We start from the raw sequence: 19,649 nt of genomic DNA, 5'->3' as shown, positions 1-19,649 counted from the left end.
CATCAGATTGACACAGAGTTTGATCCTCATTCGGTCGGTTTTGTGCCACAAAACCCTAGCCTAACTCGCTGCCAGCGCTCCTGGGCCAGCCCCAGCCACCCACAGGGCCGCGCAAAACTAGACAGCTCCTTCAGGGCGAGGAGCGCCTGGCCTGGGCTTACAGCCTCACCTGATCACTGCGCCACTAGGGCTCCTGCGCCTCTGTTGCACGTCAGCCTTGGGTAGTTTCCTTCATATCCGACCTTGACTACGTGCACACTTGACCTTCACCTTCCAGCAGGTGGGGGCATTGAATGAGTTTTTAAGGTACCTGGACTGTTACATGTGCAGCGAGCAGTGGCTAGATGTACAGAGAGGAAAAGTAAATCGTTCATTACATAGAGGCAAAAAGTTTTCGAAATTTGAACTTGACGCTTAAGAAGGGTACTTTCATCACAGAAAGGAGTGAAGAAGTAAAAACAAATAGTATGGAGCAAGTGGAGTAAGATTACTACTTAATCCTTGTTTTAACGCATTACTACAGAAAGGTTAAGAAAAAGGTTTGTGAGGATACGATTAGTTCAGCTTTTGAAGTGCCGGTTTCAAAGTACCATTTTGACATGCAGCAGATGTACAGACCAATTCAACGTGACAAACGGCTAAAATGCACTCTCTTGAGAAGGAGTGGGGAGCTGTTTTTGCTTCAAGAGCCATTTGTATATTTATAGCATCATTCGCAGGGCATACAAAATTATCAACTTAAAAATGAGCCTTCTGTATTGGGGCAAACACGTAAGGTGACAACTAGATCGGCTTCTCTTGATGAGGCTTGTGGTGTTAGTTGGTATTAATGATTTCCCAGTTCTTGTAAGGCCCTTGAGCCAGACGTTCTTCAACCCTGCTCTCCAAAAACCAAACTCACTGCCATCGAATTGATTCTGACTCAGTGACACAGGGCAGGATGTCTCGGGGTTTCCAGGACTCTCGCTCTTCACCGGAGGAGGAAGCATCTTCTTTCTGTCGGAGAGTTTGACCATGGTAAAGGTTGGCAGGCCCACTCAGCAACCAGGACTCCCTCCTGTTCAAGCAGCATAAAAATTCAGCTAGACCTGGATAGCCTCTAGAGGCGGTTTCTTCTACAAATACTAGGATTAAATGAGATCAGAAAGGTAAACGACTTAGTAACAGGAAAACAAACACCCGCTTCTAGGTGAACATAAATGCATCACAGGTACATGTATTATATATTTATTATAAATATAAACATGTTTATATATTGCGTGTAATACATGTGCGTTTGATTATCGTTTTCTATAAGAAGTGAAGGTAATGTCTGGTAAGTGTGGGACAACTAACTAGCTGATGGTGAGAGAACGGTGAGGCTTTCCCTAAGGACTTACAGCCCTGAAAACCTACAGGGGCTGTTCCACTCAGTCCTGTAGAATCACTGCCAGTCAAAAGTGACTGCTCACAGTGAGTGAATCTACTCCCATAAAGATACGGTAACCCTATATAAGGTCACTCTAAGGGCAAGGTGGAACCAGGTGAGGTCTGCTTTGGTAAAGATTTAGTCTCTCGGAAAGCCAATGTAGGATAAAACTGAGTCAGAATCGACAAGCTGGAAGTGAGTTTAAGTACAGATGAATATACTACAGAAGTCACCTTCACCTCTCCAAATTTGAATTATCAAGATGACAAGTATAATTACAAGTAGAGCTACTGGTAAAACCGGTGGTTAGAGTCAAACTTCACACTAACAATCTTAAACAGAACATGGAAATCTCAGTTTTAGAAAGTTGTTTTTTACGTCTTTCATTCAAACGAGGAAACTAATCATTTTTCGCTCGTGTATTGTTAGGTCTAGGAACTGTTCTTTCGCGAGTCCTCGCCCCAGCCGGATCCGAGCGAGTGAGGAACAAGCCCCTGCAGGCGCTGGCAGCAGGGGGACGGGATTTTCTGCGGCACCACGTAGACGTCATCCCGGAAGTGGTTATTGGCCGTCTCCATGCGCCGGTTCCTGGGCGTCGTAAAGCCAAGGCGCGAGGCTCGGACGAGAAGCTAGACCCGGAGGGAACGCCCGGTACCCTCCGCCCGGGACGCGCAACGCGACGCCGGCGGGCCTGGGCCGGCGCCATCATGCTGCTGCTGCCGAGCGCCGCGGACGGTCAGGGCACCGCCGTCGTCCACGCTCTGACCTCGGGTACGTGCCCACCCGCCCCGACCCCTTACCGCGCAGCCACCCCTACTTCTGGACGCTTGCCGACGGACCCGGAGCCGCTCCCTCATTGACCCTGGCCACTCACTCCCGTGCAAGGAGAGCGGCGGCTTTGTTGCTCCTTGCTGTGCAGTAATCCTCCTCCAGCGTGGAAGCGGGCTAGCCGCTGGCCCTCCGGGTTCTCCCACGCCTCCCTTCTCATTCATAGATTCCGCTGAATGGTGCTGGGCCGAGACCCCAGGACTCCAGAAAAGTCCCCACAGGTATCTCCTGGTTTACGGAGAAGAGGGTGCCCCGTAGCGAGCACCCCACATGCCTGGGGCCGTGCAAAGCCTTGCTTGCTACCAGCTCTCTATTAAACACATTTTTACCCCCCTACCTTTGCCTCTACTTTGTTTTGTAAATGTCAGCAATCAAACACGCTTCTGGTATGCCACGTTAAAAGACCCTTGCCGGTGCGACTGGTTAAGATTTGTGTGGACATTTTGAAAAGTACACGTGAAGTTGCCCTGCTGTTGTTGATTCTTAGATACACAGCCTTGGGACAGTGTAAACTTAGTCTCCCTTTCAATGTTATCCGTTAATTCCAATTCTCATCCATTTAAACGTTCCGCATGGCTTTGGGATTCGGAATGGGCCTCCTGGGACCTGTTGTGTTTGTGCTTAGAAAAGTCTGTCTGATAATCGTTCATCCAGGCTCTAGAGGAAAAAGCTTGAATGGCAATGTTCTTAAAAGCCACTTCCACACGAACCAAGTAGGATTACACGTGCATAGGAGGGGGCTTCAAAAAAAATATCAAATGATCAAATGGGAAAATAGAATGAAAATATAGCATTTGAATTCTCTCCTGTGGAGAAAATCTTAATTTTCCAAACCAATTAATACATGGAGGGAAAAGACCAAACCGTGACTACCAGGTGACTTATTACTAGAAATTTTTGTTGTTGCTTTTTTGTGAAGTAGGAAATCAAAACTAAGGCGTTCACGGTTTTTTCCAAATGACCTTTTGAACTCTACAGTGATTTACCTCCACAGCCCAGGAATAAAGTGTCACTCACTCCTGGACTTCAGCTTGTGATTTCCAAAGTGCTTTTAGAGTTTCTCATTCAGTCTTCCTGGGAAATACGTGAAGCGGGTATTATTCCCTTCTTAGAGTTGAAGCCATCTCTCACTCATTTCAGAACACATAGCCATGAACTGTAGGAACGGGACTAAACCCACAGCTTCAGTTTTCACACCGAAAGCATGCTCCACTCGATCCCCATAGGTGCTTGGGAAATTATCTTTCAAAATAAGTCATTGCTAGTGAAATCTACAGATCAGTATCTGAGATGTTTTGAGGGTTTTTTGTTTTTTTGGGGGTGTGTGTGTGTGTGTGTGTGTTTTAAAAAGAAACTAGCTCCTGGTGATACTTTACCAGTGTTTATTGCTTTACTACAATTATTGGTTTAAAAGCTAGGTGGTTCTCCAATTTTTTCCCCTCTTTTCCACCACCTTCTCCTTTAGGAAACAGTTGGTTTGTTGCTGACACTGCTGCTACTCATGTTATATTATTGCACTTATTTTCTTTGTTGATGCCCTTAATATATATATGTGTGTATATATATATACATATATATACTGATGCTCTCACTGTTCTGGTCGTATTTCCTGACAAGAAGTGCTGCCTTGGAGCAGATTTATTCTGTGCATTACATTTATTCTGCACCTCTCAACGTTTCAATCACAGCCTCTACACTCTATCAAGTGGAACCTGTGGGAAGATGGTTTGAAGCATTTATTAAGAGGAGAAACAGAAATGTTTCGGCCTCTTTCCAGGAACTGGAGGATAAGAAAGAATTATCAGAGGAATCCGAAGATGAAGAGCTGCAGCTGGAAGAGTTCCCCATGCTGAAGACTCTGGATCCCAAAGACTGGAAGGTATATACGGTCTGAGGTCTTTGTTCATTCAGATGCTTTGTTAGACCGGGACAATTTTTCTGTGAGCTTTCCAACAGTAAATTGTGTTTTGAGATAGTACAAATCATGAATACCTGTTTATTGTCGAATCCTGAGAGGAGAAATTCAGGAAGATTTAACCGAAAAGATGGTATCTGAGCAAGACTTGAAGAACAAATGGCCGTTTTTGATGCAGTCAGGGAGCAAGGGCACAGGGCGGAGGGAATGGGAATGCAAAGACACAGAGGAGTTGAAGGGCTTGTGTGTTGCTCTTCGGGATGAGTGAAGAACAGGATAGGGTATGTGAGAGATGGTGCTGAGAAATAGTGCCCTTTTGATGCCATACAAAGAAGGGAATGCAGACTCTTTTTCTGGGTAGTAGGGATTCATCAAAAATGTCTAAGCTATTTTTTTTTAAGAATTCTCTTGGCAGTATAGAAATCGTCTGAGGGAGTGGGGCTGGCATCAAGTGCACAGTGTGCTGGGGCTCAGGCACTTATTCAAGTTGTTAATGTAAGACTTGTGCCGACTATAGGTCTGGGTTTTGAGAAAGGGGACAAGTTTTTATTTGGGGTGCGTGTGGTGGCATTAGAATCTGCAGGCCTTGCTCCTTGGCTGTGTAGTACAAGAGTAAGAATGGGAGGTATTCAGGCCATTCTGGCTCACATGATCTGCTAAGATTGTAAGGCCAGCAACAAAACAGGGTGGGTCCAACCTCGTTAGACTGATTTACAAGGGGGACAGAGAATCAAACCACATCAGTCCAAGGCCAGTTCCTTTAAGGCAGAAGTCAGGCGTGCCTCCACCTGCAAAACTTGTTACCAATTCCGACATTAACGGTCCATCCTACTGCATGCTCTGCTTTTCAGCTGGGTTTGCTAATTCATTACATTGACCACACAGAACATAGAGTTGTAGGCTTTATGAGGGAAGTGAACAGGATTAGAACTGCTCAGGATACAGCTAGTTGGCCTGGACAGCATCTTCTCAGCCTTGTCTGCAGGCACACCTCTCCCTGATCCTTGGCCTTTTCCCTACTGGAGTCAGGCAGTGTTACAGAGCTCTTAAGCTATGAGCCTCACCCTGAAGGCACTCAGCTCTATCTCTATTAGCAAACCTAGCTCCCCAAGTGCCTGAAGACACCCAGTTGCACAAAGGAGCCTCCTGCCTGAAGACACTCAGATTTACTTGCTCTGTGGTCGGGACACCTACCACTGTCTCTTGAGCTGGTACTTGGCTCTGCTGCTGCCACTCCTATGGTGCACTGCTGTCTGTCCTTGAATCAGGGATATTTGGTGTACGGGGTTCTTTTTTTTTTTTTACTGATTTTATTGGGGGCTCATACAACTCCTATCACAATCCTTACACACATCCATTGTGTCAAGCACATTTGGATATACAGGGATCTTTAAGGATACGCTGCACTCTTAGCTCTTCTCTAAATGTTAAACACATACGTTGTTGAGATGGCACATTGGATACCCGGCAAGATTGCAAAATTAACAAATTGGACATTTCTACAACCATAATTAGTTCTGTTAACACTTAAAACTGAAGGCAATAATTCTATCAGTGTGTTATTCATCCCCATCAAGAAAAAGTAGTTTGGTGGGAGTTAAAAAGACCCATGGCTGATCATTGGACTCCCCTGGGGATCTGGTGAAACCATAGATCCCTGGCTCTTTTGAAGAGCCAGCCTGATGAATCACAATCCCTAGGGGAAGGAGCACTGCAGTAGCTAACACTAGGATGTAAGAAAAGGACGAATGTTTATGTTGAACTTCAGTTGTGTTAACACCAAAGTAGCTGTCATGTGGTGAGGTTGTCTAGTAGATAGGTGGAAACTGGTCTGTGGCTCTGGAGGGGTAACCATCAAAGGCATTGGAAGTCATGAGTCTGAAGGCCTAGTCAGGGATCTGAAGGGGTAACCACAAAAGACATTGGAAGGCACTGAGTCTGAAGGCCTAGTCAGGACTCTGGAGAATGGAAGGGCATCCACCAGGGATGTATTAATAAACAGACATTTTGAAACCACCAGCCGCTCTGAGGGAGCAAAGACAGGGCTTTCTACTCCCATAGAGTCCGTCTCCCAAACTCACAGGGGCAGTTTTACCCTGTCCTATAGGGTCGCTGTGAGTTTGGTTTTGGGAATATAATACTTAAGAATCTCTGGTGGCACAGTGGTTAAGAACTTGTCCGCTAACCAAAAGGTTAGTAGTTTAAGCCCATCTCTGCTGAAGTAAGCTGCAGTCTGCTTCAATGAAGATTGTGGCCTTGGAAACACCATGGTTTCCTACAGGTTCACTCTGAGTCAGAATTGACGCAATGACAGCAGGTTAATATGAATATTTCCGTCTGTATGGTGTGGGGTTAGAAAGCCTGAATTCAATGTGGTTCTGCCACTGAATGCCCTGAAACCCCAGGAAAGCTACTCAGCTCCTCATTGCTGCATTCCCCTGTGTGGTGAAATAAGACTGCTAACCTTGTCATCTCAGGATTGTAATGTGATGCACTAAGCCTAGAGCTACCAACATGATAAACACTAGAAAAACAGTGGATAATGGAAGTTCCAATCTCAGGTTGTTATAGGGATTAAAATAGATTTAATTATTTTAATCATTTTATTGGGGCTCGTACAATTCTTACCACAATCCATACATGCATCCATTGTGTCGAGCACATTTGAACACTTGTTGCCCTCATCATTCTCAAACATTTGCTTTCTACTTGAGCCCTTAATATCAGCTCCTCATTTTCCCTTCCTTCCCCTCTACCTCCTCCCTCATGAGCCCTTGATAGTTTATAAATTATTATTTTGTCATATCTTACTCTGTCTGATGTCTCCCTTCACCCACCCTCCCTCCAGGTATTGCCACTCTCACCACTGGTCCTAAAAGGGTCATTTGTCCTGGATTCCCTGTGTTTCCAGTTCCCTTCTGTACTAATGTATATCCTTTGGTCTAGCCAGATTTGTAAGGTAGAATGGGAGGGGAGAGAGTAAGCATTTAAAAACTAGAGGAAAGTTGTATGTTTCATTGTTGTTACCCTGTACCCTGACTGGCTCGTCTCCTCCCCACAACCCTTCTGTAAGAGGATGTCCAGTTGCCTACTGATGGGCTCTGGGTCTCCATTCTGTACTCACCCTCATTTACAATGATGTGATTTTTTTTGTTCTTTGATGCCTGATACCGGATCCCTTTGATACCTTGTGGTCACACAAGCTGGTGTGCTTCTTCCATGTGGGCTTTGATGCTGCTGAGCTAGATGCCTGCTTGTTTATCTTCAAGCCATTAAGACCCAAACGCTATATCTTTTGATAGCCGGGTACCATCAGCTTTCTTCACATTTGCTTATGCACCCATTTGTCTTCAGTGATAATATTGGGGAAGTGAGCACCCACTGATATGATTTTTTGTTCTTTGATGTCTGATACCTGGTCCCTTCTACACCTCTTGGTCACACAGGATAGTGTGCTTCTTCCATGTGGGCTTTGATGCTGCTGAGCTAGATGGCTGCTTGTTTTACCTGCAAGCCTTTAAGACCCCAGATGCTATATTTTTTGATAACTGGGCACCATCAGCTTTTTTCACCACATTTGCTTATGCACACATTTGTCTTCATCATCGTGTTGGCAAGGTGTGCATCAAGGAATGCCAATTTAATAGGACAAAGTGTTCTTGCATTGAGTAAGTACTTGAGTGGAGGCCTAATGTTCATCTGCTGCCTTAATACTAAACCTATAAATATATGCATGTAGACCTATTTCCCCAGCATCCCATATAAATATATTTACTTATGTACATGCCTGTATTTAGACCTCTATAAATACCCTTTGTCTACTAGTTCTTTCCTCTATTTCCTTTTACTTTCCTCTTGTCCCACTGTCATGCTCAGCCTTCATTTGGGTTTCAGTAATTTCTCTCGGTTATATTACCCTTGATGAATCCCTACCAGGCCTCTCACACCCTCCTTGCCACTGATTTTTGGATCACTTATTGCTCCCTTGTCCCTGGGTTTGTCAGTACCACACCCGTGCCCCCGCCTCCCCCTTTCCCAATCCCCCCTCCCCCAACCATCAGTCTCATTGTTTCCTCCTCCAGACTGTTCATCCAGTCTATCTTATGTAAATAGAGCTGCAGAGATAATAAAATGCACCCCCCCAAAAAAAGGCATAGCAAGACAAAGCGACAAAAGAGAACACAGTGATGACAACAACAAAAAGAAAACCAATGATCCATAAAAGAATACATTAATTAAAAAGAAAAAAAAATTTTTTTAAGAAAGAAAAACCTGTAAATAGATGAAGGTCTAATTTTTTATCTCTAAGCATGTCCTTCAGTCATGTCCGATGGGGTACCATGCTCTGGCCCCAGAGTCTATCTTTTGCATTCCCTCAGGAGCTCCCTGCTCTGTTCCCCCTGTTGCTCTGCCACGTGCCTTTAGTGTTTTGCCTTGGTGTCACGGGGTCAGTTGGGGCCAATCCTGACCCTGAGTCTCCAGTGTTGTCCCCCGTAGGGCCATAGGTCAGCAAGGGACTGCTTGTCTCATAGTGGGATCAGCCATATGGTCCACTCTGTGCATTGGCTGTTCAGAGACAGGATATTGTCCTCTGGGCCAGGTGGGCCAGGATGTGCTCCACTCTCTCTTTCTCCCCATTCATTTGCTCCCATGTGCTCTGATCAGACTTGCCCCTCTCCCCTAGCTGCAACTTCAGTGTTGTCCTGTAAAGTAAATTATTCTGGGAGGAGGGGCAGTTGTCCACATAGCTGTTGTGGGGGAGGTTTAATTTTTAAAAACCTCATTAAGTTCATTCCAACTCGTAGCAACCCCATAGGACAGGGTAGAACTGCCCCTGTGGGTTCCTGAGACTATAAATCTTTATAGGAGTAGCAAGCCCCATCTTTCTCCCCAAAGAGATAAAGACATATGTACTATATTAAAAAGGGAAACAACCACTGGAGATCCCCTCACAGAGGGGTTTAGGAGAGGAGATGGGTCGGTCAGGGTGCGATGTAGTACCGATGAAGAACACAGCTCTCCTCCAGATCCTGGATGCTTCCCCCCAACCACCATGATCCGAATTCTACCTTGCAGGACTGGATAGGGCAGAGGTTGTACACTGGTGCATATGGGAGCTGGAGGCACAGGGAATCCAGGGTGGATGATACTTTCAGGACCAGAGGTGTGAGGGGCGATACTGGGAGAGTGGAGGGTGAGTGGGTTGGAAAGGGGGAACCGATTACAAGGATCCACATGTGACCTCCTCCCTGGGAGACGGACGGCAGAGAAGGGGGGGAAGGGAGACTCTTGATAGGGCAAGATATGACAAAATAGCAATCTATAAATTGTCAAGGGCTCATGGGTGGGGGGAGAGGACCTGATGCAGAGGGCTTAAGTGGAGAGCAAATGCTTTGAAAATGATTATGGCAAAGAATGTGCGGATGTGCTTTATACAATTGATGTATGTATATGTATGGATTGTGATAAAAGTTGTATGAGCTCCTAATTTAAAAAATCAATAAAAAGGGAAACAAGCACTCCAGTGTTAGTCACTTCTGCTACTGCTATCCTGATAATCAATTTTGAAAGAAAAGGACCAAACACTAGAAATGTGAATATTTGAGGGATGAAAAGAGGAAGGAAATAGCAAAGACTACCAAGGAAATGGGGAAGAAGAAAATTACAAAAAAGACAATTGTTACTTCAACAAGCCTTACGAAGGACAAAACTGAACGAGGGTCCCACTGCGCCCAGGGCTAGTCACCTACAAGTTGAAGAGTGAGGTGCTAGGTTTTGCAAATAAGTTTCAGTAAGATAGTTGATGGCAAGAGGTTATGGAGAACTGAGCTGGTGAAGTAGATATCTTAAGAGTGAAAATATTCTTAAAGATGGGTGTGAAGAAAAAGAACAGTAGCCCAAGCAGGGTCACTAGGAAATAGGGTGAGATTGTTGAGCTTGTTTGTAGATTGAAAGAACAGGAGCTATGTGACAAAGAGTCCAGTCCTTGAAACAGAATAAAGATCATGTCAGCAAAGGGTCACTGTCAGTCAGCTAGTTGTTTCATTCACGAAATACAGATCGAGCACCTGCTGTATGTCACCCTCTGTTCTCAGTGCTGAGCGTACTGTGCTCAACCCCAGTGTCACTGCTCCTCCATAACTGATGTTCCAGACTAGAAGTAAACAAGAAGAACCGGGCCAGTAAGGGCTGGAAAAGGCCTAGAACAGGCTACTGTGATAGAGTCCAGGTGAGTGCTTTAGCTTTAGTAGACAGGAAATGCCTAAGGAGTTGACATCTAAAATAAGACCTGACTGGTATGCAAAGAACAGGGAGAACCATATGCCAGAGCTGTATAGAGGCCATAAGACTGAAAGGAGCCAGGGACTTAAAGAAGGCAGGAAGGGCAAAGAGGTAAGGGCTCCTAGTTGGTGGAGTACCATTGGAGAGTTTCAAGCTCTGAAATTTTTCCAGTCCTTTGAAAGGAACCAAAAAGCAGCTGCAAAAAGCATCTGAGATGGGGGAACCAGGGCTTATTTTAGGTAGGGTGAGACCTGAAGGAAGAGTTGGGGAAGAATAAACCAGGCAGGCCAGGATAGCTCAGCCTGGTTCATGATCTGTGATGGGTAACCAGGAGAAAGAATGACAGGCCCTAAGGTGAGGGAGAGATGGAGGAGCTAGTTTATAAGAAGAAAGTATCAAGGGCAAAGAGGTAAATCTCACCCTCTGAGTAATGAATGTGCCCAAATCACAGAAGCAAAGCCAGCAAAAGGAGGGATGCTTTTGACTGTGATAAATCAGGCTGTTATTCACATGATTCCAACAGCCAGGGACACCAGCACCCGAAATCAGACTTCTACCTGATACCCTGGATGACCCAACCCAGGCCCAGGTAGCCACGAATGGAACCAAAGGGAACACTGGGTAGAGAGTTCACTGCTGACATCATGCTGCGTGTCTGAAGAAGTTCTGGCCAAGCCATCTGTGGCAGGGCCGCCATACCTGCTGGAAGACAGCAGCGATTGTCCAAGGTGTGACAACCAAGTTCACGAGCAAGTCCATGAGAATTGTAGAAGTTGGACCACACATTAGAAGAAATTATATTTAAACTCATGCCTGGACTATGACAAAAAGAACTTAAGCATGACTCTAAATCTTGGAGGAAAAAATAAGCCTTACGAAAACAAACGAGATGCTATTATAAACGTGGACAGATATAAATATGAAAATCAGGATTACAAAGACAAACAGAAGTGACCCATGAATTGCTAAGTCTGTATTGTTTACATACTAATAGACTACCAGGACATTGTAGTAAAGGACTTAATGAAGAAACTCGCCTCATATTCCTACACCGGTAGCTGTGTGAACTACTTAAACATTTCTCCATTTAAAGAGGAAACTTCTAACTTGGATGTGCTGTGAACTGTTGAACTGATAAGCAAATAGCATAGTGTGGAATTCATCTCTGGCACGATGATGACTAAGCGGTGAAAACGCATAAGCCATAAATATGGATAAAAAATTCACTTGTTAGGCCAACGGACTTGATCCCATTGAAGGGAATCTTGCCCTTCATTACCCACCAACAGATTGTACAACCAGCAGTTTAGACTAGAAGAACACAACCCGATTTCCAGCTTGCAAATAAGGTCTTTGTCATGTTGCATCTATGTTGTTATGTTGTTGCTGTGAAGAGCAAATCAAGTGCCTGTTGGGTACTGAACTGTTTGCATAAGGTATCTGTGCTATCACACCGTGTGTGCCCCATAGTTGAAGTAAATGTACAGTGATATTTTGCTTGCCTGTACCAAGACACTTGCAATGTTGGACCATACCAGTATAGCGACTTTTTAAAGGATATAAAGGGGAAAAAACCCTTGAGGATTGAGCTACACAAGTCATCACGACTCCGGTAGAGGTGGCTGGAAAGAGCTGCTGCGTGATGGCAGGAGAACAAGGCGAACAGACTTAGCCAGACACCAAGGGAAGAGACTGTTGCCACATCGGAGAGTCGAAGTCCCGAGATGGCATAGGGACCTTGGATTTGGCGCCTGGAAATTGGTAGTGGAGAGAGCTATTGCACAGCATCTGAGTGGGGTTGGCAGACCCTGAACGGGACGGGGTGAATTGAAAGTGAGGAGAGGGGCTCAGATAGTGAATCGCTTCTGCAAGACGCCTGACCTGGGTGGGGAGCAGAGAAAGGGAGCAATAACTGGACAAGGGAGAATATGTAAAGCAGAAGTACACATACTGATGAAAATCAAGTTTAAATTGAGGAGATATATTTAAAAGATGCTAATTTTCAGAAGCCTAGAGAGGATGGAATTCAGAACCCAAATAAACATTTAAGTTGCCTTAGGAGAAAGGCACTTTCTCAACTGTGCGTGGAGTTAGGTGAGCAGACGTCAGCTGTGGCACTGTGCAGGGTTTCTTAGACTGAGTCTTACAGAAGCAGCAACCTCACCTTTCTCCCGGGTGCTGGGCCGCCAGCCTTCGGTTACGGGCCAGTGCCTAACCCGCAGCATCACCAAGGCACTGGAATAGTACCTTAGAGAGGGCAGAAGTAACTGATCACAACTAAGTGTGATTGCTAGGCAGAATGAAGGGGCTCGTATCAAGTTTGCAATCCTGACATTTAAAGTGTAATTTGTCTTCCCCATTTCTTCCAACTTGATGGTTCCCAATCAGTGGCTGAAATTATTCCCCCAAATTCTATGTAAATGTATTCTTTAAGGAATCTCAACATCTAAATCCAATAGGATGTTACCCTAGCTACTTCCTATCCAGAGACATTTCACCATTTCCACTAAGCCGACCTTGGGTACCGCCTGTGTCTGTGAGTACCCCCTCTGGGCAGTGCGCACGGGCCCACCCTACTGGGGCTTTTGTAAAGCTCCTCCTGGTTGCGCATCTTCTGGCTGTTACGGACAGCCATAGGACATTCTCCAAACCAAGCTCACTGACATCAAGTCAGTTCCAACCCACAGTGACCTTACTAGGCATTTAAAAAAGAAAACTTGTATGCTCAAATTAGTTTAGAAAATGGGGGCTTTGCAGATTTCCTCTTTGCTGGAATGATTGGCTTTCATTATAGGACTTCTCAGAGCCTGTAAGCTGATAACACTTGTGAGTCGTTGATAGTCATATAGCAGTCAACACATCTCAAGCTGGTGGACCACAGAACCCATTTCTACAAATCCTCAGAAGATTGCTACTGTGGAATTGTTGCTTTGTGAAACACTGTTGAGGATACAAAACACAAGGAAATACTGCTCTATTTCAAATCTGACTCCACTTTATCTTTATTAGAACCAGGATCATTATGCAGTTCTCGGACTTGGCCACGTAAGATACAAAGCTACACAGAGACAGATCAAAGCAGCTCGTAAGTACTTGGTTATTTTGGAATAATCATATATCTGACATGAAATGCTTTTTGAATATGATATGTAAATCATAGTCTATAACCATAACTCTAGATGTTGGAGCATGTTGTATTGTCAAAGCAATGTATAACCACAGTCTTTGCCTTCAAAACTAGAGGGGAAAATGCATTTCAAGCTCATGTGTGAACTTTCTCCTTAGGGATAAGAAAGTGTGTGTGTGTGTGTGTGTGTGTGTGTGTGTGTGTGTGTGTGTGTGTGTGAGAGAGAGAGAGAGAGAGAGAGAGAGAGAGAGAGAGAGAGAGAGAATATTTCCTCAATGGCAGTCTTAAAAAGTAACGTAGTAAGATTCTGGCTCTCTTCAAAAGTCTGAGCAAGCATTAGGACTCAGAGGACGCTGTATCCTTGCTTAGGTTCAGTGTTCTTTTGCGGTTTAGGTTACACCTTTGTGGACGCCACCTTCTCACCCCTGTTCCAGAAAGGGTTGTCTGATGCTTTGTTGTCATTTTCCTTCACGATGCTTACAGTGGTCGTAATTCCTTGCACGTGTATTCCGTTTACCTACTGGCAAATGTTCATGAGTGAGGTGAAGGAGATTTCTTTTCTGTGTTTTGTCTGAAGAGAATGTTCTGTCCGCTGCTCTAGAGAATGAATAGGTTGGAGGGGACAAGACGAGCCATATAGGATGGAATAGGAAGTCAAGAAAGGAAACCATTTGGAGGAAGAAAAAGGCTGAGTGGAATTCTGTGTTGAGAAACACTAGACTAGACTAAGCATATAGATGAACTTAAAGTTTTCTTTAGTATTTACATTTTGGAAAAAACATGAGACATTTTCTAACAAGAAGGAATTTAGCAGATTATTTTAGATTTGTGATTAGATTTCTTAAAAGACATAGTTTTACCCAAAGCATTTGCTAATCCATATGAATAGTCTATAAAATATATATCAGGAACATTCATTTGTTATGGAAAAATATTTGCAAAATCATGTCATGAGACATACTGCCACACAAGTACCATATGTGTTGATAAGCACACATTTGTGAAAGAATCAGAAGTTTCTCCACACTACGAAAATAGTGTCTAAGGTGAAGAAATTCACTTTCTCCTCAATTGAAAAAATTACAATAAATTATAAAGAAACATTTATTTGATTATGTTAAATCAATTCTTTATTTTGCAGGGGGGCATTATAGATAATAAGTTGTGAATATTTTATAGTCAAGAGCAGGCATCCTCGAACTACGGCTCACGGGCCACATGCGGCCCACTGAGGACATTTATCCGGCCTAATGGGTGTTTTTGCCTGTTTGTTTTTTTACTGCAAAATAAGATATGTGCAGTGTGCATAGGAATTTGTTCATAGTTTTGTTTTTTTTTTTAACTATAGTCTGGCCCTCCAGTGGGTCTAAGGGACAGTGAACTGGCCCCCTGTTTAAAAAGTTTGAGGACCCCTGGTCAAGAGAAAGGAATCTTGGTTGTGCTATGGGTTGAGCATTGAGTTGTAACCCAACTGTTGGTGGTTTGCTCCTCTGGAGAGCAGACCTGGCATTCTGCCCCAGTGAAGGTTGCAGTCTGAGAAATGCCACAGGATGGTTCTGCTCTGTCCTGTGCCGTTAGGATTGATTCAGGAGCAGGGTCTTTGTTGTTGTTGCTGCTGCCAAGAGTGTTGGTTTTGTGGCCCAGAGTTTTGCGATTCCATTGCAGACATTACCTACACCAAGGAACACTTGAACTCAGCCTGTGCTACTTTTGTTGAATTGGCTATCAGTTTCTTTTATCTGTCTCAAGAAAGAAGACAAGTGCTCTTTCACTGCTCTGTGAAAGTCTAGTCCAATCTGAAAATACGAAGAAACCAGGTTTTCACTAGGTTTGCTGGAGCTAGCAAAGTATAACCTAAATAGTATGTGTGTCTTCACCACATTGGAGTTCCTTCTAGTTCTTGCATCCTGTTATAAATGTACACAATTTAGTTTGATATATTTTGAATTTCTATAATGAAAAGTAGGAGATCAGTTAAGACTGAATACAGTAATTTTTTTCCTTGCCTGCTTTACCTGAAGAGAATAAATTAGTAGAGAACTTGGGTTATGGGTTAAGATAAAGAATTTGGATACGAAAAGTGGTATCTGATTGCTAATATAATTTCATTTTTGAAGTAAAAACTGCCATACATGCAAATTATATGTATGGATTTAGTCCTCTTTGCATGAAAGTAAAAGACTTTGGTAAATTGAATTTTGTATATTATAATAATTTTGCTAAAGTATGTCTAATAGTTCAAAATGAGATATGTCATATTTTAAATCCTTTTTTTAAAATCCTTTTGCTAAAACCCCCTAAAAAATGTCAGTTATCTGTCTGTTTGGAGGCCACGCCCAACCCCAACCAAACTTACTGCCATTGAGTCAACTCGGACTCATATGTCTATGTAGGACAGAGTAGAACTGCTCCTTAGGGACCCAAGACTAGGTCTGCGAGCGCATGCTGCCGGATCTGTCTCCTGTGGAGCAGCCGGGGGATGAGCCAGCAGCCCTGCAGCCCAGCACTTCGCCCACGTCGCCAGCAGGGCTCCTTTATTTAGACTCAGAAGGAAGACAGTCTGGGATGTCCATAAATATGTAACAGCTGGCCCCAAGTTACGCTGGTTTCTTTTTCACACTGCGTGTTCTGTGAGCTCTGACCCTTTTTTCTCTAATGGGATTACATGTCCATCGTTGACAAGCATAGGCCCTTTCAAAATCCTATAATATGCATAAGGGATTAAAGGAAGAAAAATCAACGTGGAAAAAAGGAGTGCAGCCTAAGAGGAAACTGTACCAGAAATTGATGACATCTTCTCACTCAGACTTAATTTATCATAAGGCTCAAAGAAAACTTGTGAACTGTTGTCAGGAGAAACGAAGGCACTGCACTGGGGGTGGAGTAGGCATTGCAGAAAGCTGTCTGGGGAGAAGTAAGTACAGATTGCCTAGAAACGAAAAACATGAGAACACTAGTTAAAATTACAAAGGCTGACTTTAATTAAACTCAAACCCACTGCCACTGAGTCGATACCGACTCATAATGATGTATATCAGGTTTCCTAGGAGCAGACAGCCTCATCTTTCTCCCAAGATTTATAATGAAAAAGCAAAACCCTAAGGAATGTTCCCAAGGTTTCGAAGAAAAAACAGATGAGATGCTAGATTTCTCTCAACAAGTCAGAATAAATCTCACAGAGACAAAAATTACAAAGAAAAAACCTTCCTGATTTCTAAGGAGATTCATATTTTGGGGTAAATTAGGTTTTACTAATCAAGATATGCTTGAAATTCCAAGGAGACCATTGTGAGTGAAGACGGGCTGAAGACAACGCGTTCTGCTGGTAATTGACACCGGGTCACGGTGATGGTGCCCACTAGTGGCGGACCCAGCGTGCCTCCAAACCACTGGGTACCATTTGATGCTTGTTCCTGGCCACACAGCTCTAAACCTAGTCATCTGGTGCTCACAGGAATTCTATGCCTCTTGAGTGTTAGGGCTCACTTGTATTTATAAGAAAAATCTCTGACCTGAAACACCTCCCACCCTCACAAAAAATGTATTTGTCACAGTTTCTGGTCCTGTAGAGTGTCTGTTGGAATGACTCGGCTTAGTGTGTACATAAAAAGATGTGTGCAGGAATGTTCATAATAACCTTATTCAAAAACTGGAAACCACCCAAATGTTCAGTAACAGAAGAGAACAGCAGGCTGGGATCTGTTGGCACAATGGAATACTGCTCAGCAGTAAGAAACTGGAAGAATTACTGGTATACACAAGAATGTGAATGAGTCTTATTATGGTGGAGTAGAAGAAACCAGACAGACAATATGCTTCCACATCTAGTCTTTGGCTACAGAAGTCAGCAAGGTTGTTCAGGTGATAGGGGTGTGATACCAGGTCAAGGTCAAGGACGTTGTGTCTTGATGATGGCAGTGCTGTATCTGGTTTGTAGCTATATGAGTTTGTACAGTTGTCAGTCCCATTGTGCATAAAACCTAAAAATTTTCATTACATCTCAGTTTTAAAAAATAAATACATTTAAACAAACTAACTAAAAGAACTGCTTGGGAAATTAAATATACATCTTTAGGCTTAGAAGGGACAAAATATATTGATAGATTTGCTATGTTGGAGCCTTAGAGTTGGCAGCCAGGGCTGTCTGTACCTGCAGTAAGTTCACTGCCTCAAACTATTACCTTTTTCTTTTTTTTTTTAAGGAAGAAAAAAAATAACTTTTAAAAGAATAGCACTAAAGAAGAGGGAGGGGGAAATGGAGGCAGTAATATCCCCAAATTTATTTTATCAAAGGAAAAAGCAAATCATGAACTAAGCCTGTGGGTCTCGGCCTCTTTGGGGGTGGAACGACCCTTTCACAAGGGTCGCCCGATTCATAATAGTAGCAAAATGACAGTTATGAAGTAGCAACGAAAGTAATTTTATGGTTGGGGGGTCACCACAACATGAGGAACTGTATTAAAGGGTCGCAACATTAAGAAGTTTGAGAACCACTGAGCAAAGGACGACAGATGAAAAAAACCATAGATTTCTTTGAGAGCAATGTTTATATACAAATGTTTGGAAATTGATCTTTCTGAAATTATCAGAATTACCCCTTAAAATACACTTTTTTAGGCCTATCTGATTAAAAGAATCACAAATCAAATTCAATAGAGTGTTAAAAGAATAGTTCCCACAAACAGTAGGTTTTCCTTCATTTGTTTGGAGCTTCCCGTTGCCACCATTTGATTCTGACAGGTAGCAACCCCATAGGATAGCGTAGAGCGGCTCTGTAATATTTTCAAGGCTGTAAATCTTTATGGGAACAAGGAGCCTCATCTTTGTTCCTCCCAGCAGCTAGTGGGTTCAAGTCACTAAGCTTTTGGTTGACAGCCCAGTGCTTAACCCACTGTGCCACTCATGGCTTAGCTTAAGGTGACCAGATGTTAACACTGGTAAAGCGGCTCACCAGCCAGGACACCACTGACAAAACTCATATCCTGGCGAAATAGCCACATGGCCGCCGAAAACCTTATACTCTAGCTTGCCGTGGATTCTTTCCAAAAATCGGGTCTGTCCCGCCAAAAGTGGGATGTCTGGTCACCTTACTTAGCTAGATAATACTCTCTGATCTGCATGATTTGCTAAGTAGATGGTGAAGGTGCACAGATAATTCCCATGCCTCATCAACAAACAGCATGCGCTACGCTGATAAAAGTACTTCAGGCCCTAGTCGTCTACGTGGGCAGCACTGGTGGGCTGCCTGTACAATCCAAGAGGGAAGTCGTCTCCCGCTGTTGCTCGGCTTTTAGGGACGTGTGGGCCAGTGAATGAGGGAGAACTGGGGCAGGGAGGTTCCCAGCGCTTGGGGCCCAACTTAAAATGGTCCTTTCACCCTCTCTGGGACTTCCACCGGTAAGAAGTAAATGTTTTGTCACAGGAGACTTTTTTTTAAATACCAATGTTGGAAATGGTCTCTGTTTAGCTCATTTTGAGTTTTAGTTTTTTGATGCCGAAAATGACAAGTTATCTGAATCTGACTTACATTGTAGATAAAGCGATGGTTTTGAAGCATCACCCAGACAAACGGAAAGCAGCCGGTGAACCCATCAAGGAGGGAGATAATGACTACTTCACTTGCATAACTAAAGGTAAGGGGGATTTTCCAGTAAGGAATTCCCAGTATGGATTGGGTTTTCTGTGTAGGATAGGTTTCATTGAACTCTGCTGAAACACTTAACAGCTTTTAGTGACATCAGGTGGTTGGTTTCTAGCCCCCTCTAGAACCGTACTACTCAAAGGCACATCTGCAGCAGCAGCAGCAGCAAGCCCTGGCAGCTTGTCAGAAAGGCAGGACCGCAGGCTCCCTCCCAGACCGTCCAAGTCCGAGTCCGCACGGAGGTTAAGGAACGAGCTCCTTTGGGGGTGCTTAGGGGACTTCATCAGAGAGCCTGGTGCTGAGTGATAGGAAACTGATCCCGTCTAACATTTCCCATTCCAAGCGCTTTGTGGGCCTACGCGGTCCCCAGATGCTCTACTCATTTAAATCAAGAGGTGGTCTGTGTCACGGTGCAGAGTCACGGCTACTTCCTGTTATTTACTTAGCC

The 19,649-nt window shown here is 43.9% G+C and overlaps 1 protein-coding gene across 2 annotated transcripts in view; it reads left to right on the top strand.

Annotated features, from left to right (window-relative positions):
• The first annotated feature begins 1,952 nt into the window (after window positions 1-1,952).
• Window positions 1,953-19,649, top strand: part of DNAJC2 (DnaJ heat shock protein family (Hsp40) member C2) — a 38,974-nt gene continuing 21,277 nt past the window's right edge. The window contains exons 1-4 of one of the 2 annotated variants that reach the window (XM_075558508.1): window positions 1,953-2,179; window positions 3,925-4,115; window positions 13,443-13,518; window positions 19,095-19,193. In XM_075558508.1, coding sequence (XP_075414623.1) covers window positions 2,116-2,179; window positions 3,925-4,115; window positions 13,443-13,518; window positions 19,095-19,193 — 430 coding nt within the window. In that variant the 5' untranslated portion in view covers window positions 1,953-2,115. The remainder of the gene's footprint in view (window positions 2,180-3,924; window positions 4,116-13,442; window positions 13,519-19,094; window positions 19,194-19,649) is intronic. The other variant, XM_075558509.1, reaches the window with a different exon arrangement.

This window comes from Tenrec ecaudatus, chromosome 9 (genome assembly GCF_050624435.1).
Source record: "Tenrec ecaudatus isolate mTenEca1 chromosome 9, mTenEca1.hap1, whole genome shotgun sequence".
NCBI classification, from domain to species: domain Eukaryota; kingdom Metazoa; phylum Chordata; class Mammalia; order Afrosoricida; family Tenrecidae; genus Tenrec; species Tenrec ecaudatus.
Note: the sequence above shows the minus strand (reverse complement) of the source record. Positions and strands in the feature narration are given on the sequence as shown.